This window comes from Oncorhynchus mykiss, chromosome 25 (assembly GCF_013265735.2).
Source record: "Oncorhynchus mykiss isolate Arlee chromosome 25, USDA_OmykA_1.1, whole genome shotgun sequence".
Taxonomy (NCBI): domain Eukaryota; kingdom Metazoa; phylum Chordata; class Actinopteri; order Salmoniformes; family Salmonidae; genus Oncorhynchus; species Oncorhynchus mykiss.
Genome location: NC_048589.1, coordinates 29,858,696 through 29,886,679, shown reverse-complemented (window position 1 = coordinate 29,886,679; position 27,984 = coordinate 29,858,696). Strand labels below are relative to the sequence as shown.

At 43.4% G+C, this 27,984-nt stretch overlaps 1 protein-coding gene across 2 annotated transcripts; it reads right to left on the bottom strand.

Moving 5' to 3' along the window:
- Positions 1-320: 320 nt before the first annotated feature.
- LOC110505766 (G2/M phase-specific E3 ubiquitin-protein ligase) lies at positions 321-27,032 on the bottom strand. Of its 2 annotated transcripts, none has more exons than XM_021585195.2 (15): positions 26,877-27,032; positions 25,415-25,499; positions 25,139-25,236; positions 24,671-24,772; positions 13,861-13,985; positions 12,039-12,207; positions 11,713-11,819; positions 6,396-6,512; positions 6,163-6,287; positions 5,904-6,015; positions 5,226-5,539; positions 3,552-3,733; positions 2,716-2,888; positions 2,319-2,530; positions 321-1,119 (listed from the first exon to the last, which is right to left on the bottom strand). In XM_021585195.2, exons 2-15 carry the CDS (start codon positions 25,455-25,457, stop codon positions 872-874), a joined length of 2,127 nt encoding a protein of 708 aa, XP_021440870.1. In that variant the 5' UTR covers positions 25,458-25,499; positions 26,877-27,032; the 3' UTR covers positions 321-871. The 2 variants fall into 2 exon arrangements, with proteins under 2 accessions (XP_021440870.1, XP_021440871.1); XM_021585196.2 differs by lacking the exon at positions 26,877-27,032 and adding an exon at positions 25,698-26,265 and having other exon boundaries at positions 672-1,119.
- Positions 27,033-27,984: the final 952 nt, after the last annotated feature.

Genomic DNA, 27,984 nt, shown 5'->3' with positions numbered 1-27,984 from the left:
TTTTCCCCCAGTTCCCAGTTGTCTTGGGAAGTCAGAGATTTCTGAACTCAAGAGTTGTTTTGAACGACATCATGTACATGAGGGTGTACCTGGGCTTTGCTATCACACATTTTGATGGAGTAGCCCCTACTTTACTCTTAGATTGTAAATAGGAAATCAAATCTACATCACTGGTCTGCTTGACTCAATTAGGATTCCCAGATCCTCACTAGGAAATATGATGGCAAAGTAATAGGGTCTACTGAAATGCACTTATCTCATGCATTTTGAATACCGATGTTGGGGGGGGGGGAGAATCGACCATTGCAGGAATATTTCAGAGAGTAAATGCAAATGTTTAATTTGGCATGAGTAAAATGCTTGAGAATGAAGTTAATAAACATAGAAAATACATACAAAGCCAAAACAAATAAGGCATGCAACCTGAACAGTACATACAAAACAACAGAACAATCACAAAAATAGAAAATGTAGCATATAATTGACATAACTTTACAGAAAACATTGACACACCTCAGTATGTACAACATAAAATATGTCAAAGAGAATCCCAAAAGAGAAAGAAATATTTCATACCAAACATATCATTCAAACAAAGAAAAGACCATTCAAACAATTGTAGCACCTAAACTAATGCTCTTTCTAACAATTCAATTAGTGTAAAATAGTTTCTAAAAGTCAACAGCTAAAGCCTATAATACAAAACGCATTATCTCTGTCGTGGTGGAAATACCCTACACAAACCTGAAACTCTATGAGGTGAGTAAATATCAACTGAAGTACAGAATCCAAATGAAATGTGTCCTACAAGTTCATTGACAGTCTATTAAAGTTGAGCTTATATAGATCAATACTGTCTGTGTGTCTGTGATCAAATGATCTGCAAGACTGTGAGTTGGCACACTGCATACTCCATGTGCTTCTTGAAGGCCTGGTAGGAAGGTACCACCGGCAGCAGGAGGCGGTTGGAGCTGGGCTGGCTCACAGGGAAGGCCCCGGCCGGGTCCAGTGGATGGAGGAAGGATAAGGTAGGGCTGGGGCTGAACCCTACAGCTGGTACCACATCAGCTGAGGTGGCAAAGATGAGCACGTCCTCTAGCGACGTTGCACATCTGCCAACTGAAACCAGAGAACAGAGACTGGTGATGATGGGTAATATATGGAGACAGGCGGGGACATCCATGTGATTGTGTTAGTTTTACTGAATATCATTGTAATAGTAGAGTACACTGTCTGAACGGCCTTCAAGTGTCTGTACGGCTTGTTCTTCTTGGCTTGATATGTACACTACCGTTCAAAATTTGGGGTCACTTAGAAATGTCTTTGTTGTTGAAAGAAAATGTAAAAAATGTTGTACATTAAAATGACATCAAATTGATCAGAAATACAGTGTAGACATTGTTAATGTTGGAAATTACTATTGTAGCTGGAAACGGCAGATTTTGTAATGGAATATCTTCATCGGCGTACAGAGGCCCATTATCAGCAACCATCACTCCTGTGTTCCAATGGTACGTTGTGTTAGCTTATCCAAGTTTATCATTTTAAAAGGCTAATTGATCTTTAGAAAAACATTTTGCAATTATGTTACCGCAACTGAAAACTGTTGTTCTGCTTACAGAAACAATAAAACTGTCCTTCTTTAGACTAGATGAGTATCCGGAGCATCAGCATTTGTGGGTTCGATTACAGACTCAAAATGGCCAGAAACAAATAACTTTCTTCTGAAACGTGTCCGTCTATTCCTGTTCTGAGAAATGAAGGCTATTCCATGCGAGAAATTGGCAAGAAACTGAAGATCTCGTACAACGCTGTGTACTACTCCCTTCACAGAACAGCGCCAACGGGCACTAACCAGAATAGAAAGAGGAGTGGGAGGCCCCGGTGCACAACTGAGCAAGAGGACAAGTAAATTAGAGTGTCTAGTTTGAGAAACAGACGCCTCACAAGTCCTCAACTGGCAGTTTCATTAAATTGTACACGCAAAACACCAGTCAAAGGTTTTCTAATGATCAATTAGCCTTTTAAAATGATAAACTTGGATTAGCTAACACAACGTGCCATTGGAACACAGGAGTGATGGTTGCTGATAATGGGCCTCTGTACGCCGATGTAGATATTAAATAAAAAAATCTGCTGTTTCCAGCTACAATAGTAATTTACAACATTAACAATATCTACACTCTTTCTGATCAATTTGATGTTCCAAAAAAATGTGCTGTGACATTTCTAAGTAACCCCAAACTTTTGAACAGTAGTGTATATCTTAAATGATCAAATAAATATTTCAAATCATTGAGTCATTAGAGGTCAAATACCTTCACACTCCAATAGGTAGTGTCTCCAAAAGGTGACCACAGCGGTCTCCTTCCCTGCGGTCTCTTCCTGGTCTGAAAACTGAACAGTGAAGAGAGCTGCCATGGTGTCAGCAGTCAGCTTGTCATGAGAGGAACAGAACAGACCAACAAAGGCTCCTGGAAACATCTGGACCTGGTCAAACACACCAAGGGTTTTCAGACCCTCACAGAACCTACAAACACAAAGTTAAACAAAATATATTTAACAGAAACCAGGATTACAATGTCTCAAACATAGTTACAGTAGAATACTAGTGACAGTTTAAAATATGTTTGAGCAATGATAGAACATGTTGAATGTGAAACAGAGTCAAAAAGGTACCCCTTTTCTAAAGGAAATACCCATAGACATACAAACCTTTGGACGGGTAACTGCATTCTTGTTATTAGGTGGAAGCTTACAATGTCTTTAACGAGTGTATCTTTGTCCGAAAGGCTCTCAACTGGTCTTGTGCACCCAGCCACTTCCAGGTATTCTGAAGCTGACTCCATTGCCTCTCTCAATTCCTCCAAGGACTTGGATTCCTGAATCTGAACCAAAAGAGATGTCGTATGAGTTAAAGGATTGGTTAACAATTTTTGAACCAAATCTTTATTTTTGATGTAAATGGCATGCTATAGGGTCCAGACACTTTTTAGCAATTTTACTTGGTTTTGAGGAACTATCCCCACTTGTAATAGACTTCCTCATTGCTCGTTCTGCATTATGGGGTTACGGAAAAATGTGAACAAGCCTCCAAAAACACCCAAATATGTCCTTTTAGCAACGGCAAAGCTCTCACTATAGTGATACGGGTCTTTAGATGTTGTACACATGAAATTGGGTAATTCAGAATTTATTAGCAAAGTTATGTTCCATTTTGTTTGACTCGAGCGTTCTCCCCTTACTGGCTGTTCTGCAGGGCTACACAGAGAATAACCTTTCCAAAAGGAAGTATTTGGGTGTTTTTGGAACCCTTGTTTATATTTTTCCATAGCCTTCATATTGCAGAACGAGCAGTGAGGAAGTATATTGCGTGTGGGGACAGTTTCTCAAAAGCAGGACCCTTCTACAACACGCCATTTCCATCAAAAATTGAGATTTGGTTCATAAATTGTGAACCAATCCTTTAAAGCCTTTGTAACATTAGAAGGTCCAACTAAATCAATCTATTCAGCATCTAAGAGAGTAAAGAGACATGTTAAAATATGTACCTTCTTGACTTTGTCTGTGAACACAGTGCTGCCCATGTCTTCCACAGTGAGAGGTGTATCCCTGGGGAAGTTGAACAGACACAGGTAGAGAGCCCTGGAGAAGAAGCCCAGAGGAGGTCCCCCGTGGACCAGACTCAGGGACAGAAGACACCCCACGTCAAAGTAGACGTCCTCCCTCAGAGCTAGGGAAACAGGACATAGAAATGAGACAACATAGAGAAGCCAGCACTTGACTTGGGCAGGAGCTCCCCAGAGCTGAGTACCAGCACCTCAAATGTTCTACTACTTGAGCTCCTGTTCCTCTTATAGAATATTAGCCCAAAGTATTGTGGAGCTCCTGCACCTAAATATATACAGCAACCAAAATGAGTACCGGCACCTATTTCAGTCCAAGTCAAGCACTGACAGAAGCTGAGAACAGATCGAAACCACATCCCCAGTATTTGATAACAATATACAGTTGAAGTCGGAAGTTTATATACACTTAGGTTGGAGTCATTAAAACTCGTTTTTCAACCACTCCACAAATTTCTTGATAACAAACTACAGTTTTGGCAAGTCGGTTAGGACATCTACTTTGTGCATGACACAAGTATTTTTTTCCAACAATTGTTTACAGACAGATTATTTCACTTAAAATTCACTGTATCACAATTCCAGTGGGTCAGAAGTTTGTATACAGTAAGTTGACTGTGCCTTTAAACAGCTTGGAAAATTCCAGAAAATGATGTCATGGCTTTAGAAGCTTCTGATAGGCTAATTGACATCATTTGAGGTGTACCTGTGGATGTATTTCAAGGCCTACCTTCAAACTCAGTGCCTCTTTGCTTGACATCATGGGAAAATCAAAAGAAATCAGCCATCATGTTGTGGGGGTGCTTTGCTGCAGGAGGGACTTGTGCACTTCACAAAATACATGGCATCATGAGGGAGGAAAAGTATGTGGATATATTGAAGCATCATCTCAAGACATCAGTCAGGAAGTTAAAGCTTGGTCGCAAATGGGTCTTCCAAATGGACAATGACCCCAAGCATACTTCCAAAGTTGTGACAAAATGGCTTAAGGACAACAAAGTCAAGGTATTGAAGTGGCCATCATAAAGCCCTGACCTCAATCCTATAGAACATTTGTGGGCAGAACTGAAAAAAAAAAAGTGCATGCGAGTAAGGAGGCCTACAAACCTGACTCAGTTACACCAGCTCTGTCAGGAGGAATGGGCCAAAATTCACCCAACTTATTGTGGGAAGCTTGTGGAAGGCTACCCGAAACGTTTGACCCAAGTTAAACCATTTATAGGCAATGCTACCAAATACTAATTGAGTGTATATAAACTTCTGACCCACCGGGAATGTGGTGAAATAAATAAAAGCTGAAATAAATCACTCTCTCTACTATTATTCTGACATTTCACATTCTTAAAATAAAGTGATGATCCTAACTGACCCAAGACAGGGAATTTTTACAAGGATTAAATGTCAGGAATTGTGAAAAACTGAATTTAAATGTATTTGGCTAAGGTGTATGTAAACTTCCGACTTCAACTGTAACTCCCAAATGTTACTATGAATGTGAGTTCATGACCCAAAACTTCTAGCAACAAGCAAGTGATGGTGCTAGCGTCAGTTTATGACTGAAAGCTGGAGAGTGTTTGTATGGGGGTGGTATTGACCTACCTCGTGCATCGAGGGTCAGGGTCTTGGCACCATCCGGACCTTCAAAGACAGTGTTCTGGAGCTGCTGCACCAGGAGCCTGAGGAAGTGCCGGGTGTTGCCAGGGCAGGTGTCTGGGCTGGAACTGTGCTTGCTGCTTGTGAATCTCACTGCAAGGGCATGGGACGGGTTGAAGTCACTCCTCTTCACTAGCTCCATGGCAGCCTCCAGGACCTTGTTTCCATTCACCACCACTGGCATGGATAGTTGGTGCTGTGAAGTCTGACTGGCAAGCTCCTGTAGGATCTCTCTAGCAGAGCCTCCCAACAAAAATGGCCTGCCAATCATTAAATAATCTATGTTTATCTCCAATGTGTTCTTAGCACAACATGTAAGGTAAGACCAAAAAACAAGTCCCCTAGAAAACATTTGGACTTGGTCTGTGACGGCAAGTACAAAAAATTTGAAGTATTTTTCCAAATGTATTTGATAGTTTTTATTGATAGATACAATGGTTAAGTTATTGAGATGGGGAGAGAGGAGACTTGGAATGGAAAGCGGCGCAGTCAGGGCTTGAAGCCGTGCCTGTCAGGTTTTGAAGCTATGCCCCCAGGTGCAATGTGTGGTCACTATCAATAGACTGGCTGAAAGGCGCCAAGGATTTTTGTGTGAAAAAAATGCTAAACAATAATGTACTGTACCTTTTACAGACTATGGGTGATTGGCGAGGGGTCAGTGTGAGACTCCTTTTAGAAGTCCTGCTTCTTCTCTGCCCACCGGGCTGTGGAGAGTCAGTGTGTCTGGGGAGTGAAGCTAAACAAGAAATAACAATGATTATCAGAGAGAGAATAGACTTTATAAAGACAATAAAAGCAGTTCTTCATTCCAATCATAACTGGTCTGGTCATAACTTCACTGCCCAGTTAGATCAAAACAGACACAGTACGGCAAATAACCTACCTGTCCCATCCACAGATCCTGCACAGTCCTCACAAGCCCAGTTAGTCTCGTCAAGTTTGAGGGAACCACATTTTCGATGGGTGCCACTAGAGCCACAGAGGGCACAGCGCAGAATTTGAAACCATCTGAAAACCAAAAAGACATATGAGTGAGACCCAAATTAATTTTAGAGATAAACACATTTTGGTTCGTCAACCATTTCAGCCACACACACACACAACATTAGAGCTTACCCAGTGCGTGAAGAATATGTCCGACCACTGTGGGAGAGACATTTTTTGGCATCACAGTGCTGGTACACCTGCAATAACTCTCCATAGGCATTTTCTTCCAGCTCCCAGGCTGCATCTCTATGGCACACAAACAGAAAACTTTAGTTAAAACTCATAACGCCACAAAACTAATGCAACAGTACTTTATTTGTACTTTAACTGTTACATCAGAAATTCGTCTTCTGGTGTACTGGGACTGATGTCAACCACGTCCCACAGTACACACAATCAGAGACCCTGGACCATACATACCATACAGTAGAGCCTGGACAAGACATACAGTACAGTAGAGCATGGACCATACAGTACAGTAGAGCCTGGACAAGACATACCGTACAGTAGAGAATGGACCATAAATGCAGTACGGTAGAGCCTGGACCACACAGTACAGTAGAGCATGGAGCATACAGTAGAGTAGAGCATGGACCATGCATACAGTAGAGCCTGGACCATACATACAGTAGAGCCTGGACCATGCATACAGTAGAGCCTGGACCATGCATACAGTAGAGCCTGGACCATGTATACAGTAGAGCCTGGACCATACATACAGTAGAGCCTGGACCATGCATACAGTAGAGCCTGGACCATGCATACAGTAGAGCCTGGACCATACATACAGTAGAGCCTGGACCATGCATACAGTAGAGCCTGGACCATGCATACAGTAGAGCCTGGACCATGTATACAGTAAAGCCTGGACCATGCATACAGTAGAGCCTGGACCATACATACAGTAGAGCCTGGACCATGTATACAGTAGAGCCTGGGCCATGTATACAGTAGAGCCTGGACCATACATACAGTAGAGCCTGGACCACACATACAGTCGAGCCTGGACCACACATACAGTAGAGCCTGGACCATACATACAGTAGAGCCTGGGCCATGCATACATTAGAGCCTGGACCATGCATACAGTAGAGCATGGACCATGTATACAGTAGAGCCTGGACCATGTATACAGTAGAGCCTGGACCATGTATACAGTAGAGCCTGGACCATACATACAGTAGAGCCTGGACCACGCATACAGTAGAGCCTGGACCATACATACAGTAGAGCCTGGACCATACATACAGCAGAGCCTGGACCATACATACAGCAGAGCCTGGACCATACATACAGTAGAGCCTGGACCACACATACAGTAGAGCCTTGACCACACATACAGTAGAGCCTGGACCATACATACAGTAGAGCCTGGGCCATACATACAGTAGAGCCTGGACCATACATACAGTAGAGCCTGGGCCATACATACAGTAGAGCCTGGGCCATACATACAGTAGAGCCTGGGCCATACATACAGTAGAGCCTGGGCCATACATACAGTAGAGCCTGGGCCATACATACAGTAGAGCCTGGACCATACATACAGTAGAGCCTGGACCATACATACAGTAGAGCCTGGATTATAAACACAATACAGTAGAGCCTGGACCATGCATACAGTAGAGCCTGGACCATAAACACAATACAGTAGAGCCTGGGCCATGCATACAGTAGAGCATGGACCATGTATACAGTAGAGCCTGGACCATGTATACAGTAGAGCCTGGACCATGTATACAGTAGAGCCTGGACCATACATACAGTAGAGCCTGGACTATACATACAGTAGAGCCTGGACCATACATACAGTAGAGCCTGGACCATACATACAGCAGAGCCTGGACCATACATACAGCAGAGCCTGGACCATACATACAGTAGAGCCTGGACCACACATACAGTAGAGCCTGGACCATACATACAGTAGAGCCTGGACCATACATACAGTAGAGCCTGGGCCATACATACAGTAGAGCCTGGACCATACATACAGTAGAGCCTGGGCCATACATACAGTAGAGCCTGGGCCATACATACAGTAGAGCCTGGACCATACATACAGTAGAGCCTGGACCATGTATACAGTAGAGCCTGGACCATGTATACAGTAGAGCCTGGACCATGTATACAGTAGAGCCTGGACCATACATACAGTAGAGCCTGGACTATACATACAGTAGAGCCTGGACCATACATACAGTAGAGCCTGGACCATACATACAGCAGAGCCTGGACCATACATACAGCAGAGCCTGGACCATACATACAGTAGAGCCTGGGCCATACATACAGTAGAGCCTGGACCATACATACAGTAGAGCCTGGGCCATACATACAGTAGAGCCTGGACCATGCATACAGTAGAGCCTGGACCATACATACAGTAGAGCCTGGACCATGTATACAGTAGAGCCTGGGCCATGTATACAGTAGAGCCTGGACCATACATACAGTAGAGCCTGGACCACACATACAGTCGAGCCTGGACCACACATACAGTAGAGCCTGGACCATACATACAGTAGAGCCTGGGCCATGCATACATTAGAGCCTGGACCATGCATACAGTAGAGCATGGACCATGTATACAGTAGAGCCTGGACCATGTATACAGTAGAGCCTGGACCATGTATACAGTAGAGCCTGGACCATACATACAGTAGAGCCTGGACCACGCATACAGTAGAGCCTGGACCATACATACAGTAGAGCCTGGACCATACATACAGCAGAGCCTGGACCATACATACAGCAGAGCCTGGACCATACATACAGTAGAGCCTGGACCACACATACAGTAGAGCCTTGACCACACATACAGTAGAGCCTGGACCATACATACAGTAGAGCCTGGGCCATACATACAGTAGAGCCTGGACCATACATACAGTAGAGCCTGGGCCATACATACAGTAGAGCCTGGGCCATACATACAGTAGAGCCTGGGCCATACATACAGTAGAGCCTGGGCCATACATACAGTAGAGCCTGGGCCATACATACAGTAGAGCCTGGACCATACATACAGTAGAGCCTGGACCATACATACAGTAGAGCCTGGATTATAAACACAATACAGTAGAGCCTGGACCATGCATACAGTAGAGCCTGGACCATAAACACAATACAGTAGAGCCTGGGCCATGCATACAGTAGAGCATGGACCATGTATACAGTAGAGCCTGGACCATGTATACAGTAGAGCCTGGACCATGTATACAGTAGAGCCTGGACCATACATACAGTAGAGCCTGGACTATACATACAGTAGAGCCTGGACCATACATACAGTAGAGCCTGGACCATACATACAGCAGAGCCTGGACCATACATACAGCAGAGCCTGGACCATACATACAGTAGAGCCTGGACCACACATACAGTAGAGCCTGGACCATACATACAGTAGAGCCTGGACCATACATACAGTAGAGCCTGGGCCATACATACAGTAGAGCCTGGACCATACATACAGTAGAGCCTGGGCCATACATACAGTAGAGCCTGGGCCATACATACAGTAGAGCCTGGGCCATACATACAGTAGAGCCTGGGCCATACATACAGTAGAGCCTGGGCCATACATACAGTAGAGCCTGGACCATACATACAGTAGAGCCTGGACCATGTATACAGTAGAGCCTGGACCATGTATACAGTAGAGCCTGGACCATGTATACAGTAGAGCCTGGACCATACATACAGTAGAGCCTGGACTATACATACAGTAGAGCCTGGACCATACATACAGTAGAGCCTGGACCATACATACAGCAGAGCCTGGACCATACATACAGCAGAGCCTGGACCATACATACAGTAGAGCCTGGGCCATACATACAGTAGAGCCTGGACCATACATACAGTAGAGCCTGGGCCATACATACAGTAGAGCCTGGACCATGTATACAGTAGAGCCTGGACCATGTATACAGTAGAGCATGGACCATGTATACAGTAGAGCCTGGACCATGTATACAGTAGAGCCTGGACCATGTATACAGTAGAGCCTGGACCATACATACAGTAGAGCCTGGACCATACATACAGTAGAGCCTGGACTATACATACAGTAGAGCCTGGACCATACATACAGTAGAGCCTGGACCATACATACAGCAGAGCCTGGACCATACATACAGCAGAGCCTGGACCATACATACAGTAGAGCCTGGACCACACATACAGTAGAGCCTGGACCACACATACAGTAGAGCCTGGACCATACATACAGTAGAGCCTGGGCCATACATACAGTAGTGCCTGGACCATACATACAGTAGAGCCTGGGCCATACATACAGTAGAGCCTGGGCCATACATACAGTAGAGCCTGGGCCATACATACAGTAGAGCCTGGGCCATACATACAGTAGAGCCTGGGCCATACATACAGTAGAGCCTGGGCCATACATACAGTAGAGCCTGGACCATACATACAGTAGAGCCTGGGCCATAAACACAATACAGTAGAGCCTGGACCATGCATACAGTAGAGCCTGGACCATAAACACAATACAGTAGAGCCTGGACCATGCATACAGTAGAGCCTGGGCCACACATACAGTAGAGCCAGGACCATACATACAGTGGAGCCTGGGCCATACATACAGTAGAGCCTGGACCATACATACAGTAGAGCCTGGACCATGCATACAGTAGAGCATGGACCATACATACAGTAGAGCCTGGACCATACATACAGTAGAGCCTGGACCATACATACAGTAGAGCCTGGACCATACATACAGTAGAGCCTGGACCATACATACAGTAGAGCCTGGGTCATACATACAGTAGAGCCTGGACCATGTATACAGTAGAGCCTGGACCATGTATACAGTAGAGCCTGGACCATGTATACAGTAGAGCCTGGACCATGTATACAGTAGAGCCTGGACCATACATACAGTAGAGCCTGGACCATACATACAGTAGAGCCTGGACCATACATACAGTAGAGCCTGGACCATGTATACAGTAGAGCCTGGACCATACATACAGTAGAGCCTGGACCATACATACAGTAGAGCCTGGACCACACATACAGTAGAGCCTGGACCATACATACAGTAGAGCCTGGACCATACATACAGTAGAGCCTGGACCATACATACAGTAGAGCCTGGACCATGTATACAGTAGAGCCTGGACCATACATACAGTAGAGCCTGGACCATACATACAGTAGAGCCTGGACCATACATACAGTAGAGCCTGGACCATGTATACAGTAGAGCCTGGACCATGTATACAGTAGAGCCTGGACCATGTATACAGTAGAGCCTGGACCATACATAGTAGAGCCTGGACCATACATACAGTAGAGCCTGGACCATTCATACAGTAGAACATGGACCATACATACAGTAGAGCCTGGACCACACAGTACAGTAGACAATTAAAAAGGTTTAGGGCAGAATGTTCTGTAAGGTAAATAATACCTCTCAGGTATGTGGACTCCCATCTGGAGCATCTCCTGCTGGAACATGTCCTTGTTGTTGCACAGAGTGCATCTGAAGAAGAACATGCCAGCACTATGAGCCTGGTTCTGGAGGAATACATAGGAAATAAATAAGAGAATGCATGTAGTCACTTACAAGCCTTCATAAACTCTTTATACGGCCATCATAGATGCTTCACAAAGCCCATATATGCAAATGTAATGCCATATAGAGGGAATAAATAAGGGTTATGCACATTGTAGCACATTGCAAGGAACTGTTACAACACCTTTTATGTAGTATGAAAAATCATGGGATGTAGCTACCTGCACACAGTCTCTGTGAAACCAGCTGCCATGGCAGGCAGGACACTTGAGAATGGAGTAGGAGAGGACAGGCTCTATGGGGTCCAGACACACTGAGCAGGACATAGGCTCACTGACACAAGCCGACACTGGCAAGGACTGGGTGGGACTGTGATCCTTACAGTAGGACCTGGGGGAATACAATCAGAGACGCACCATGGTATAAAGCATGGCTTGTTGTTAATGTTTCCGAGAGATAAGAGTACTTCAACCAACTAAAAGTAGAGGCGTAGCCAAAGACTCAATCATGGACACTGTTAATGACAGATGTGGCTGCTTCGCGTGATGTGTTGTTGTCTCTATCTTCTTGCCCTTTGTCTGTGCCCAATAATGTGTGTGCCATGTTTTGTGCTGCTACCACGTTGTGCTGCCGCCATGCTGTGTTGCTACCATGTTGTTGTCAAGTTGTGTTGCTACCATGCTGTGTTGTCATGAGTTGCTGCCATGCTATGTTGTTGTCTTAGGTCTCTCTTGATGCAGTGTTGTGGTGTCTCTCTCGTCATGATGTGTGTTTTGTCCTATATTTTTATTGCATTTTTTTTATCCCTGCACTCGTTGCCGCAAGGGGGCCTTTTGTTAGACCGTCATTGTAAATCATATTTTTTTCTTAACTGACTTGCCTAGTTAAAGATTAAATTAAAAACAAAAATAAAGTTCACAGGGAGAAAATAGGCACAGCTGTAATTTCATTCTGATGAAGGCGAATATGAATTGACTGTTTTTGAATGAATTATATATTTGTAATCTCTAAAACAAGAGCTGAGCCTAATTATCCCCTGTTACTGCGTTTGCCATGGCTGCTGTCTATTAGGTTTAGAATCTCTAGACACAACACATACTAGAGCTGGGCAATATGGATCAAAAGTAATATCGTAATAAATGTAACTATTTTACTAGATAGCAATAACTTTCCATTAGTGGCAAGGCTCTAGATAGGGGTTTTTCAGTGCCAAGTTAGACACCTGAGATGGGAGCCTACTATTCAAACAGAAAGCTATTTCATCGAACATATCCAGGGAATGCATGATTGATATTTTGATATGCAGCCTGTCAAAATAGGATCCAGAATGATCACATTTATGTTAGGCTCTTCAGAGAATTTGCCGACATCTCTGTATATGTTGGCCTATAGACTATATTATTCACCAACTGAGGAAATGGCAACTCAAAGACAGCTAGATTGCTAAATCTAAATATGAGATTGTCGCTAAATAGCCATGTAGGCTAATTTATTGATCTATCAGTAAATCAGTACTTTCCAGCACTATTCCTAGGCTAGTTATGTAGGCCTATTCGCTGCAAATGGCTCGCTCAGCTCCGCGGTCGTATCAAAACCATACTACGGCCTACTCTGGTTGTCGTGGTGTTGTCCTGAACTCAATATTAAGAGCTGAGAAATAGAGTATATAGTCACAGAAAGTTGTCTCTCCTCTGTTACTAGAACAACATTAGTTGCTTTGAAAACAGCATTTCTCCCGCAATTCAATTTTAAGCAACGATCATATGCTTGGGCTTCTCAGAATGCATCTCTCCCCCCTCAGGAGTGCACAGTGCGGAAAGGGAGTGAGAGTCAGCAGTCGACAGCGAAACCGGGATAGGTACACACTTTCATAGCAGGAATCAACATAATGCATAGGCTATTACTGTTGACCAAATAATGTTTTTTAGAACAATCTACAAAGCAAAATGCTTCGGTAAGAGGAAGGCAATGTCGGTGTTGATAATTTTCGGATTATGCCCCAGCTCTAATACATACTGGTGATATATAATCATCGTCACTTACGGAAATAAATCTGTGAATTGAAAGATGAATTGGTGTTGTTTGCCACATGGAAAATGGACCTTTTTCTGGCAGCTTTTGACGTAGCACCCAACTGAAGCACCATTCTTCTTGCAGACTGCACATTTCTAAACACAGGGTACACAGAAAGCAAAAAAGTACATTTAGGACATGATAATTATGTTTTTGAACAAGAATCCAAGCAATCAGAAACGATTGAAGGCAACATCTAAAATATGTACTGTATGCGTTTTGTAATAAAAGTGCTGCTTAGTCTTGGAGTGGACAAATACTCTAGGATTAGGGTAACCCTAATACAACCATACATCATACTAAATAACTTGTATGGACGGCACTACTGTTGGTGCTGAGTGAGCCTATCAGCCTTAGACGAAAAGTTTCTGCTTGGTGAGTGATCAAGCTCCTGACCTCTACCTGGTGTCAAGCCACTGCGTAAACTCTCCTCTACCGAAACAGCCGAGGCCATGTTGGCCATGGCAAGCACAGAATTAAATAGAACATATTGTGCATGCCTTATACTATATTTCCATGGTGACAAGCATCACTCAAAGTGCCTGCTGAGCTGAAGAGGTTGAATGGTACCTAGCCCTGTACTCTTAAAGGAGCCTAACGTTACAGTACTGCCCTGTAGCACTCACATCTGTAATCATGAAGTGCTTTGAGAGGCTGGTTATGCCACACATCAACTCCATCATCCCAGACACCCTAGACCCACTCCAATTTACATACCGCCCCAACAGATCCACAGACGACGCAATCTCAATTGCACTCCACACTGCCCTCACCCACCTAAATAAGAGGAATACCTATCTGAAAATGCTGTTAATTGACTACACCTCAGCGTTCAACACCATTGTCCACTCCAAACTCATCACCCACAGGGGTGTGTACTTAGTCCCCTCTTGTACTCCCTGTTCACCAACAACTGCGTGTCCACACATGATACCAACACCATCATTAAGCTTGCTGACAACACGACAGTGGTAGACCAGTGACCTGTCAGTGTGGTGCGAGAACAACAGCCTCTCCCTTAATGTCAGTAAGACCAAGGAGCTTATTGTGGACCACATCGATGGGGCTGCAGTGGAGCAGGTCAAGAGCTTCAAGTTCCTCGTTGTCCAAATCACTAAGGACTTAAAAAGGTCCACACACACAGTCATGAAGAAGGCATGACAACGACTCTTCCCCCTCAGGTTTGGCATGGGCCCTCAAATCCTCAAAAAGTCATACAGCTGACACCAACAGGCTCCTGAACAGCTTCTATCACTGTCTCTGCGCACACTCAAAGGGCCATATACAGTGCCTTGCGAAAGTATTCGGCCCCCTTGAACTTTGCGACCCTTTGCCACATTTCAGGCTTCAAACATAAAGATATATAACTGTATTTTTTTGTGAAGAATCAACAAGTGGGACACAATCATGAAGTGGAACGACATTTATTGGATATTTCAAACTTTTTTAACAAATCAAAAACTGAAAAATTGGGCGTGCAAAATTATTCAGCCCCTTTTCTTTCAGTGCAGCAAACTCTTTCCAGAAGTTCAGTGAGGATCTCTGAATGATCCAATGTTGACCTAAATGACTAATGATGATAAATACAATCCACCTGTGTGTAATCAAGTCTCCGTATAAATGCACCTGCACTGTGATAGTCTCAGAGGTCCCTTAAAAGCGCAGAGAGCATCATGAAGAACAAGGAACACACCAGGCAGGTCCGAGATACTGTTGTGAAGAAGTTTAAAGCCGGATTTGGATACAAAAACATTTCCCAAGCTTTAAACATCCCAAGGAGCACTGTGCAAGTGATAATATTGAAATGGAAGGAGTATCAGAGCACTGCAAATCTACCAAGACCTGGCCGTCCCTCTAAACTTTCAGCTCATACAAGGAGAAGACTGATCAGAGATGCAGCCAAGAGGCCCATGATCACTCTGGATGAACTGCAGAGATCTACAGCTGAGGTGGGAGACTCTGTCCATAGGACAACAATCAGTTGTATATTGCACAAATCTGGCCTTTATGGAAGAGTGGCAAGAAGAAAGCCATTTCTTAAAGATATCCATAAAAAGTGTTGTTTAAAGTTTGCCACAAGCCACCTGGGAGACACACCAAACATGTGGAAGAAGGTGCTCTGGTCAGATGAAACCAAAATTTAACTTTTTGGCAACAATTCAAAACGTTATGTTTGGCGTAAAAGCAACACAGCTCATCACCCTGAACACACCGTCCGGTGTTAAGGGGGCTGAATAATTTTGCACGCCCAATTTTTCAGTTTTTGATTTGTTAAAAAAGTTTGAAATATCTAATAAATGTCGTTCCACTTCATGATTGTGTCCCACTTGTTGTTGATTCTTCACAAAAAGATACAGTTTTATATCTTTATGTTTGAAGCCTGAAATGTGGCAAAAGGTCGCAAAGTTCAAGGGGGCCGAATACTTTCGCAAGGCACTGTACACTCACGCACACTGACACCCCAAAACACACAAAGATTCACTCCATCATTTGCTCACAAACACATAATATGCACATACATTTATACTGACTCTAGCCTCACATACAATAATTAAATATGCTGCTGCAACTTTGTTTATCATATACAGTGCCTTGCAAAAGTATTCATCCCCCTTGGCATTTTTCCTATTTTGTTGCATTACAACCTGCAATTTAAATAGATTTTTATTTGGATTTCATGTAATGGACATACACAAAATAGTCAAAATTGGTGAAGTGAAATGAAAAAAATAGCTTGTTTCAAAAAATTCAAAAACTGAAGTGGTACGTGCATATGTATTCCCCCCTTTGCTATGAAGCCCCTAAATAAGATCTGGTGCAACCAATTACCTTCAGAAGTCACATAATTAGTTAAATAAAGTCCACCTGTGTGCAACCTAAGTGTCACATGATCTCAGAATATTTACACTTGTTCTGAAAGGCCCCAGAGTCTGCAACACCACTAAGCAAGGGGTCCACCACCTTTTCATTGGCAGGGACTGGGAAACTGGTCAGAACTGAAGCAATGATGGATGGCGCTAAATACAGGAAAATTATTGAGGGAAACCCGTTCAGTCTTCCAGAGATTTGAGACTGGGACAGAGGTTCACATTCAATCAGGACAATGACCCTAAGCATAATGCTAAAGCAACACTCAAGTGGTTTAAGGGGAAACATTTACATGTCTTTGAATGGCTTAGTCAAAGCCCAGACCTCAATCCAATTGAGAATCTGTGGTGTGACTTGTAAAGATTGCTGTACACCAGCAGAACCCATCCAACTTGAAGGAGCTGGAGCAGTTTTGCCTTGAAGAATGGCCAAAAATCCCTGTGGCTAGATGTGCCAAGCTTATAGAGACATACCCCAAGAGACTTGCAGCTGTAATTGCTGCAAAAGGTGGCTACAAATACAAAGTATTGACTATGGGGGGTATTTATGCATGCTCAAGGTCTGTTTTTTGTGTGTCTTATTTCTTGTTTGTTTCAAAATAAAAACGTTTTTGCATCTTCAAATTATTCAAACCCCCCCCAAAATCCATTTTAATTCCAGGTTGTAAGGCAACAAAATAGGAAAAATACCAAGGGGTTGAATACTTTCGCAAGCCACTGTATCCTGATGCCTAGTCACCTTACCTATATGCATACATCATACAGTGCCGTCAAAAAGTATTCATACCCCTTGACTTTTTCCACAGAAATACCTTATTTACATAAGTATTCAGACCCTTTGCTATGCGACTCTAAATTGAGCTCAGGTGCATCATTGATCATCCTTGATGTTTATACAACTTGATACACATGTGGTAAATTGAATTGATTTGACATAATTTGGAAAGGCACACACCTGTCTATATAAGGTCCCACATATGACAAGTGCATGTCAGTTCAAAAACCAAGCCATGAGGTCGAAGGAATAGTCCGTAGAGCTCCAAGACAGGATTGTGTCGAGACAGATCTGGGGAAGGGTACAAAAAAATGTCTGCAGCAAGAAGTTTGGGACAACCAAGACTCTTCCTAGAGCTGGCCGCCCAGCCAAACTGAGGGCAGGAAGGTGACCAAGAACCCGATGGTCACTCTGACAGAGCTCCAGAGTTCCTCTGTGGAGATGGGAGAACCTTACAGAAGGACAACCATCTCTGCAACATTCCACCAATCAGGCCTTTGTGGTAGTGGTTGGACGGAAGCCACTCTTCAGTAAAAGGCACATGACAGCCCACTTGGAGTTTGCCAAAAGGCACCTAAAGACTCTCAGACCATGAGAAATAAGATTCTCTGGTCTGACGAAACCTAGATTGAACTCTTTGGCCTCAATGCCAAACATCACATCTGGAGGAAACCTGGCACCATCCCTACGGTGAAGCATGGTGGTGGCAGCATCATGCTGTGGGGATGTGTTCCAGCGGCAGGGACTGGGAGACTAGTCAGGATCAAGGCAAAGATGAACAGAGAAAAGTACAGAGAGATCCTACATGAAACCCTGCTCCAGAGCACTCACAACCTCAGTCTGGGGCGAAGGTTCACATTCCAACAGGACAACGACCCTAAGCCCACAGCCAAGATAACGAAGGAGTGGCTTCGGGACAAGTCTCTAAATGTTCTTGAGTTGCCCAGCCAGAGTCAGGACTGCAACCCGATCTAACATCTCTGGAGAGACCTGGAAATAGCTGTGCAGCAATGCTCCCCATCCAACCTGACAGAGCTTGATAAGATCTGCAGAGAAGAATGGGAGAAACTTCCCAAATGCAGGTGTACCAAGCTTGTAGCGTCATACCCAAGAAGACTCGAGGCTGTAATCGCTGCCAAAGGTGCTTCAACAAAGTTCTGAATAAAGGGTCTGAACACTTATGCAAATGTGATATTTCAGTAAAAAAATAAATATAAATTAGCAAAAATTTCTAAAAACCTGTTTATTCTTTGTCATTATCAGGTATTGTGTGTAGATTGATGAGGAAAACAACTTAGAAAAAGGCTGTAAGGTAACAAAATGTGGAAAAAGTCAAGGGGAATGAATACTTTCCGAAGGCAATGTATATACAAAAGTATGTGAACACGTCTTCAAATTAGTGGATTTGGTTATTTCAACCACACCCGTTGCTGGCAGGTGTATAAAATCGAGCACACAGAAATGCAATCTCTATAGACAAACATTGACAGTAGAAGGACCTTACTGAAGATATCAGTGACTTTCAACGTGGCACCGTCACAGGATGCCACCTTTCCAAAAGGTCAGTTCGTCAAATTTCTGCCCTACTAGAGCTGCCCCAGTCAACTGTAAGTGCTGTTATTGTGAAGTTGAAACGTCTAGGAGAAAAAACAGCTTAACCGCAAAGTCATAGGCCACACAAGCACACAGAACGGGACTGCTGAGTGCTGAAGCGCATAAAAACTGTCTGTCCTCGGTTGCAACACTCACTACCGAGTTCCAAACTACCTCTGGAAGCAAACTCAGCACAAAAACTGTTAGTCGGGAGCTTTATGAAATGGGTTTCCATGGTCAAGTAGCCGCACATGCCAAGAGAACGTTACCTGCCCGAATGCATAGTGCCAACTGTAAAGTTTGGTGGAGAAGGAAAAATGGTCTGGGGACGTTTTTCATGGTTCGGGCTAGGCCCCTTAGACCAGAGAAGGGAAATCGTAACACCACAGCATACAGTCCAATGACATTCTAGACGATTCTGTGCTTCCAACTTTGTGGCAACAGTTTGGGGAAGGCCCTTTCCTGTTTCAGCATGGCACTGCCCCAGTGCACAAATCAGGTCCATACAGGAATGGATTTGGTCAAGATCGGTGTGGAAGAACTTGACTGGCCTGCACAGAGCCCTGACTTCAACTCCATCAAACACCTTTGGGATGAACTAGAACTGTGAGCCAGGCCTAATCGCCCAACATCAGTGCCATACCTCACAAATGGCTAAATGGAAGCAAGTCCCCGCAGCAATGTTCCAACATCTAGTGGAAAGCCTTCACAGAAGAGTGTAGGCTGTTATAGCAGAAAATGGGGGACCAACTACATATTAATTCCTATGATTTTGGAATGAGATGTGTCCACATACCTTTGGTCATGTAGCGTATCTACATCAGGGATCATCAACTAGATTCAGTCGCTGGCCGTTTTTTTTCTTGAGCGGATGGTCAGAGGGCCGGAATATAATTACAATCAATTTGTAGACTAAAAATGTACCACAAGAAGCCCAAACAGATACAATACAATACCAGCCAAAGGTTTGGACACACCTACATATTCAAGGGTTTTATTTTTTTTTGACAATTTTCTACATTTTAGAATAATAGTGAAGACGTCATAACTATGAAATAACACATAAGGAATCATGTAGTAATCAAAAAACTGTTGAACAAAACAAAATATATTTTATATTCTTCAAAGTAGCCACCCTTTGCCTTTATGACAGCTTTGCACACGCTTGGCATTCTCTCAACCAGCTTCACCAGGAATGCTTTTCCAACAGTCTTGAAGGAGTTCCCACATATGCTGAGTACTTGTTGGCTGCTTTTCCTTCACTCTGCGGTCTAACTCATCCCAAGCCATCTCAATTGGTTTAAGGTTGGGTGATTGTGGAGGCCAGGTCATCTGATGCAGCACACCATCACTCTCCATCTTGGTCAAATAGCCCTTACACAGCCTGTAGGTGTGTTGGGTCATTGTCTTGTTAAAAAACAAATGATAGTCCCACTAAGCACAAACCAGATGGGATGGCGTATCGCTGCAGAATTCTGTGGTAGCCATGCTGGTTAAGTGTGCCTTGAATTCTAACTAAATCACTGACAATGTCACCAGCAAAGCACCCCCACACCTCCATGCTTCACGGTGGGAAAAACACATGCTTCGATAAAAAAAGTAACCTTTATTTAACTAGGCGAGTCAGTTAAGAACAAATTCTTATTTACAATGACAGCCTACCGCAGCCAAACCCTGGACGACGCTGGGCCAATTATGCACCGGCCTATGGGACTCCCAATCACGGCCAGATGTGATACAGCCTGGAATCAAACGAGGGACTGTAGTGACGCCGCTTATACTGAGATGCAGTGCCTTAGACCGCTGCGCCACTCGGGATCATCCATTCACCTACTCTGCGTCTGTCACGCCCTGACCTTAGAGAGCTTTTTATGTCTCTATTTTGGTTTGGTCAGGGTGTGATTTTGGGTGGGCATTCTATGTTATTTTCCTATGTTTTGTATTTCTATGTTTTCTAAGGATGGTTCTCAATCAGGGACAGCTGACTATCGTTGTCTCTGATTGGGAACCATACTTAGGTAGCTTTTTCCCTCCATTGTGTTGTGGGTAGTTATTTTCTGTTTAGTGTTTTCTGCACCTTACAGGACTGTTTCGGTTTCGTTTACGCTCTTTGTTATAGTGTTCAGTTTAAATAAAAGTCATGAACACTTACCACGCTGCGCTTTGGTCCGATTATTCCTCATCCGACGACGACACCCATTGCTCGTATTTTTTGGCCCAAACAAGTCTCTTCTTCTTATTGGTGTCCTTTAGTAGTGGTTTCTTTGCAGTAATTCAACCATGAAGACCTGATTCACAGTCTCCTCTGAACAGTTGATGTTGAGATGTGTCTGTTACTTGAACTCTGTGCAACTTTTAATTAGGCTGCAATCTGAGGTGCAGTTAACTCTTATGAACGTATCCTCTGCAGCAGAGGTACCTTTGGGTCTTCCTTTCCTGTGGTGGTCCTCATGAGAGCCAGTTTCATCATAGCGCTTGATGGTTTTTGCCACTGCACTTCAAATCAAATCAAATTTCATTGGTCACATACACATGGCTAGCAGATGTTAATGCGAGTGTAGTGAAATGCTTGTGCTTCTAGTTCCGACAGTGCAGGAATATCTAACAAGTAATCTAACAATTCCCCAACAAGTACCTAACACACACAAATCTAAAGGAATGAATGAGAAAATGTACATATAAATATTTGGTTGAGCGATGGCCAAGCGCATGGGCATGGTGCAGTAGAGGGTATAAAATACAGTATATACATATGATATGAGTAATGTAAGATATGTAAACAATATTAAAGTGGCATTGTTTAAAGTGACTAGTGATCAATTTAAAGTGTCCAGTGATTGGGTCTCAATGTAGGCAGCAGCCTCTCTGAGTTGGTGATGGCTGTTTAGCAGATGTCCTTGAGATAGAAGCTGTTTTTCAGTCTCTCGGTCCCAGCTTTGATGCATCTGTACTGACCTCGCCTTCTAGATGATAGCGGTGTGAACAGGCAGTGGCTTGGGTGGTTATTGTCCTTGATCTTTTTGGCCTTCCAGTGACATCGGTTGCTGTAGGTGTCATGGAGGGCAGGTAGTTTGCCACCGTTGATGTGTTGTGCAGACCGCACCACCTTCTGGGGAGCCTTGCAGTTGAGGGCTGTCCAGTTGCTGTACCAGGCTGTGATACAGCCCGACGCGATGCTATCGATTGTGCATCTGTAAAAGTTTGTCCGAGTTTTAGGTGACAAGACAAATTTCCTCAGCCTCCTGAGGTTGAAGAGGCGCTATTACGCCTTCTTCACCACACTGTCTGTGTGGGTGGACCATTTCAGTTTGTCTGTGATGTGTACGCCCAGGAACTTTCCACCTTCTCCACTGCTGTCCCTTCAATGTGGATAGGGGGTGCTCCCTCTGCAGTCCACGATCATCTCCTTTGTTTGTTGACGTTGAGTGAGAGGCTGTTTTCCTGACACCACACTCCGAGTGCCCTCACCTCCTCCTTGTAGGCTGTCTCGTCGTTGTTGGTAATCAGGCCCACTACTATTGTGTCATCTGCAAACTTGATTATTGAGTTGGAGACTTGCATGGCGACACAGTCATGGGTGAACAGGGAGTACAGGAGAGGGCTGAGCACACACTCTTGTGGGGCCCCAGTGTTAAGGGTCAGCGAAGTGGAGACGTTTTTTCCATCTTCACCACCTGGGGGCGGCCATCAGACAGTCCAGAACCCAGTTGCACAGGGAGGGGTTGAGACCCAGGAACGAGGGGGGGCCGCAATCTTTGTTAGCAAGTCGCGACAGTGACACTGTATTATCCTCAAAGTGGACAAATAACGTGTTTAGTTTGTCTGGAAGCATGATGTCAGTGTCAGTGACGTGGCTATTTTTGACGTCCGTGATTTCCTGTAAACCCTGCCACATACGTCTTGTGTCCACCTTGTCCCTGTACCAGCATTTCGGTTGTTTGATTGCCTTGCAGAGGGAATAACTACACTGTTTAAATGTAGCCATATTTCCAGACCTCTTTCCATGGTTAAATGCTGTGGATCGCGCTTTCAGTTTGCGTGAACGCCGCCATTCAGCTTCAGTTTCTGGTTTGGGTAGGTTTTAATAGTCAACATCTCCAATGCACTTCTTAATAAACACACTCACAGAGTCAGCGTATAAGACAATGTTGTTCTCTGAGGCTGACCGGAACACATTCCAGTCCGCGTGATCAAAACTATCTTGAAGCGTGGCTTCCGATTGGTCAGACCAGCGTTGAATGGTTCTCGTCACTGGTACATCCTGTTTGAGTTTCTGCCTATAAGACGGAACAAACAAGATGGCATCGTGGTCGGATTTGCCGAAGGGAGGGCTTTATATGCATCGCGGAAGTTAGAGTAATAGTGATCGAGAGTATTAGCCCTGCGAGTCATGCAATCAATATACTGATAGAATTTAGGTAGCCTTGTTCACAAATTTGCTTTATTAAAATCCCCAGCTACAATAAATGCAGCCTCCGGGTATATGGTTTACAGTTTACATAGAGTCCAGTGAATTTCCTTGAGGGCCGTCTTGGTGTTCGCTTGAGGGGGAATATACACAGCTGTGACTATAACTGACAAGATTTCTCTTGGTAGGTAAAATGGCCAGCATTTCATTGTAAGGAATTCTAGGTTGGGTGAGCAGGACGTGAGTTCCTGTATGTTATGATTACACCATGAGTCGTTAATCATAAAGCATACACCCCCGTCCTTCCTCTTCCCAGAGAGGTGTTTATCTCTGTAGGCATGGAGAAGCCCGGTGGCTGAACCGATTCTGACAACATATCCCGAGAGAGCCATGTTTCCGTGAAACAGAGAATATTACACTTGAAGAAACTTTCAAAGTTCTTGACATTTTCCGGATTGCCTGACCTTCATGTCGTAAAGTAATGATGGGATTGTAATTTATTTTTGCTTATTTGAGCTGTTCTTGCAATAATATGGACTCTGTCTTTTATGGGTTATCTTCTGTATACCACCCCTACCTTTGTTATTTCATAGTTTTGATGTCTTCACTATGATTCTACAATGTAGAAAATAGTACAAATAAAGAAAAAACCTTGAATGAGTAGTTGTGTCCAAACTTTTGACTGGTACTGTATATTTGCCTAAAACATAATAATTGTCTTGCTCAGAAAACTTGGGCCAAATAAAATCAAATGCAGGCCGCCAGTTGGGGAACCCTGATCTACAGCTATCACTCCAGTATCCCTGCACATTGTAGATTTGGTACTGGAACTGACTGCCCCTATTTATAGTATTCTTACTTACTTTCTCATATTCTTCTCATTTCTAGTTCTTGTGTTTTTGATCTAACTTATGTTATTTGTTGTATTACAATGTTATTGACTATTGCATTGTTGGGTTTTGAGCTTGCAAGAAAGGCATTTCACTGCACATGCGCATGTGACATTACAACTTGAAACTATATGTTATTTTCAGAGGTAGACTGTTGAGTCATAATCAAGGGCTAAATGGTACCTTGCCTATAATGAAAGTAGGATAAATAAATACGCCCTCAATATGAATGAACACACTGACTTACTAGTCTGGAGGATCTGCGAACCTCCTGTTTAATATCATCCACCAAGAAGCCATAGATCCCTTCGTTTTCCTCTCCACGCTGATACACGCCGCTTGACATCAGCTGGAATATAAAAACCTCTGAATAGGATTGCAAAATCCCAGGAACTTTCAATAAATTCCCTGGTTTTCCGAAAATCCCGGTTGGAGGACTACCGGAATCAGGAGGGAATAAGCAGAAAATCCAGAGTCCTCTAAACAAGATTTCTGGAAAACCAGGGAATTTAAGTTGCCACCTTTCATCTGACATTGTAAACATTCTGTACATTTAAGGTCCCTTCAGTAAGCAACTGAATGATAAAACAAAAACTATTACTGTTTGAGTAATAGTATTCCACAATGACAAGATATTTTGGTTTGAGCTAGGCCATAATTCATGAACAATGAGTAATTCTAACACACACACACACTCTCTCTCTCTCTCTCTTACCAGGCAAAAGTAGTGCACAGTGAGTTCCTGTGACTTAAGTGTGATCTTCTCGCCATATTTGTCTGGACAATTCTCACTGCATTTACAAAGTGCACAACCTTAAAATAGAAAGAAGACATTTCAAGTTCAATGTAAATAAACAAGTACCTTAACTTTTGGGTAGGGTGGTTTGATCATGTGTGTGCTCACCATTGTCATCAAAGTCAAAGTGTTTTAAAAAAAAGTGATAAAATGTTATACTACAACAACATAGTGGCCTTCATACTGATTACTCACGGTCTAAGTATTCCTGCTCGGATCTCCGAATCCTCCTCTTCATTTTTAATAGTAAGAGGAACTTGATTCTTCACATAAAAATTGCCTGAAAAATAAATGTCATAGCTGTATCAGCAAACTTTCAAGATACCAGACTGTCTGATACATGTCAAATACTGGAGCTGTGCTTAACTTAAGCTAGTTTGCCTTGTAGAATGGAACTAATGGAATAGTCCCAAAAGTGCAAACTACAAGCTGAATTGAGCGCACCTCAAATACCTTACTGTTGCATGGAATGTCATACCTTGGGCACTACAGACAATCATAGCTATTTGCATGTGAAACTGTCTGGGAATACATTGGCTCCATTGTTTACTTTATGCAGGTGGGCCAGGACCCACTCTCCGGGTATGTTAGCTCTGGTCCATGCACATGTCGGATGAGCATGCAGCGAGAAGGGTGTAACTGCAACCCGCAATTCTGGGCGTTCAACCCCTCCTTTTATAGGTCCAGTAACCTAGATCCAGTAACGCACCATAACGTTGGATGCCAACCAACGATAAACTCCAAAGAGGGGTGGACGCAGTGAGAATCGCAGAATCGTGAACTTAACTAAACGACGGCGAGTTTTGACTGTGTGATATTAGATTGTTTCTGGTGTAAATATTTTCTGTCTGGATAACCGCCCCGCCTGTCGGGCAGTTATCCCGCAATTCTGTTAACGATGACGAGAGCAAGTGCTCAGCTGGCGGGAGCGAAGGACCCAGTGTGCTAGTTTAGCAAACTAGTCCTAAGGACGACACCGGTACACAGCAGACTCAAAGAGAATACTTGTATTTCCCTTTTGACCCACATCCAAAAGTTTCACACAAGCATGAGGGGGGGTCATGCAGGAACAAAAGGGATGTTCGAGGGGTGTGGTTCATGAAGGAACCAATGGGATACTCGATTTTTTTTTTTTTGGGAGGGGGGGGGGGGGGGGGTGCCCACATGTGGGAACGTCCCGAATTGCAGGTTTCAGTTCCATACAGCCAAAGATGGCTCATCAGCTGATAAAATGCCCAAGTCGTTTTAGTGGACAGAGAAAAGTTTGAAATTACTCTAGCAATATCTTCACGTTGGTGAGTTACGAAACAAAACTGGGGGGAAACGTGCCAGAGCGGTGAACCAGAGCTATGGGTATGCGTGCGCATTTAGAAATAGCTTCAGCTTAGATGCATATTTTTTTCCAAAAGTCTTCCTCATAGTCGTTATCTGTATCATATAAGTAGCAACGAGATCTACGCATTCGTGTAATGACGTTCTCGATATTTAGATAGCTTTAGCGGTGAATTATAGTGCTTTCCAAAAATACAAGCCAATGAATGATATGTTAACACATTGGCTTGCTAAGTAGCTAGCTAATTAATAAAGTCTGTTGCAGAAGTGCATAGCTAAAATCTAGTTATCTACTATACACATTGAATGAAAACGTGCATCTTACTTTTACTCGATTTATATGGACTTAATCTAGTTTCTTTGGTTTTCCATGATTTTAAATTTCCCTCGTCGCCCTTCGTCTTTGGGGGGTAAATTTCAAACCGAACCAAAACATTCGGAAATGGGAAGAGTCACAACGTTGATTTCCGGTAGAATCTGCTAATTATTTTCAGAATAAAAGCCTATCTGAAAATGTAAATAAAAACAGAAACGAATGCATATAGTCCACTGATATTCATGTTTCTACAAGATCTGGGAGGGGAGCCATTAAATTTGATTTAATTATAGTCATGTTGAAATATAGACTAAGTAAGCAATACAGGGCCGGCTCCAGTCCTTTGATCGTGACCCTCGGTTCCATTGCATTACACATAAGTCATTGGACGAAGGCGTCTTATGTAAGGTGGGGTTTTGTTAAGAGCCCTGACGCTCGGTGTGAACATGAACAAGCATTGCTTGCGGCACGGTTGTGGAAGCATAAGGACCTTATCTTCAGTGCTTGATTTGGGACTGAAATATGGTGCCAGTACTGTTAATATTTAGGTGCAGGAGCTCCACAATACGTTTGAGCTAATATTCTGTAAAAGGAACAGGAGCTCAGGCAGTAGATCATGTAAGGTGCTGGTACTCCGCTATGGTTAACTCCTGCCCAAATCAAGCACTGCTTATCTTTCATACCAGCAAGAAACGATAATAAAAAAATATACACATTTTTATAGGGTTAGTGTCACACACGGCCATATCTCAAGTGAATGTCATAAAAATGAAAATAGTGACACTTTTAAAAAGTTACACATTTTAGCTAAAACTATACTAAATATATTAACATCCCCAAATAATTGATTAAAACACACTGTTTTGCTATGAAGGTCTACAGTACCCTCAGCAGCACTCTAGGTTAGCACCATGGTGTAAACAGAGGACAGCTAGCTTCTGTCCTCTGGGTACATTTAATTCAATACAAAACCTAGGAGGCTCATGGTTGTCACACATCCTATAGACTTACACCGTAGTTATGACAACTTCCGGAGGATGTCCTCCCACCTATCAGAGCTCTTGCAGCATGAACTGACATATCCACCCAATCAAAGGATCAGAGAATTAATCTAGTA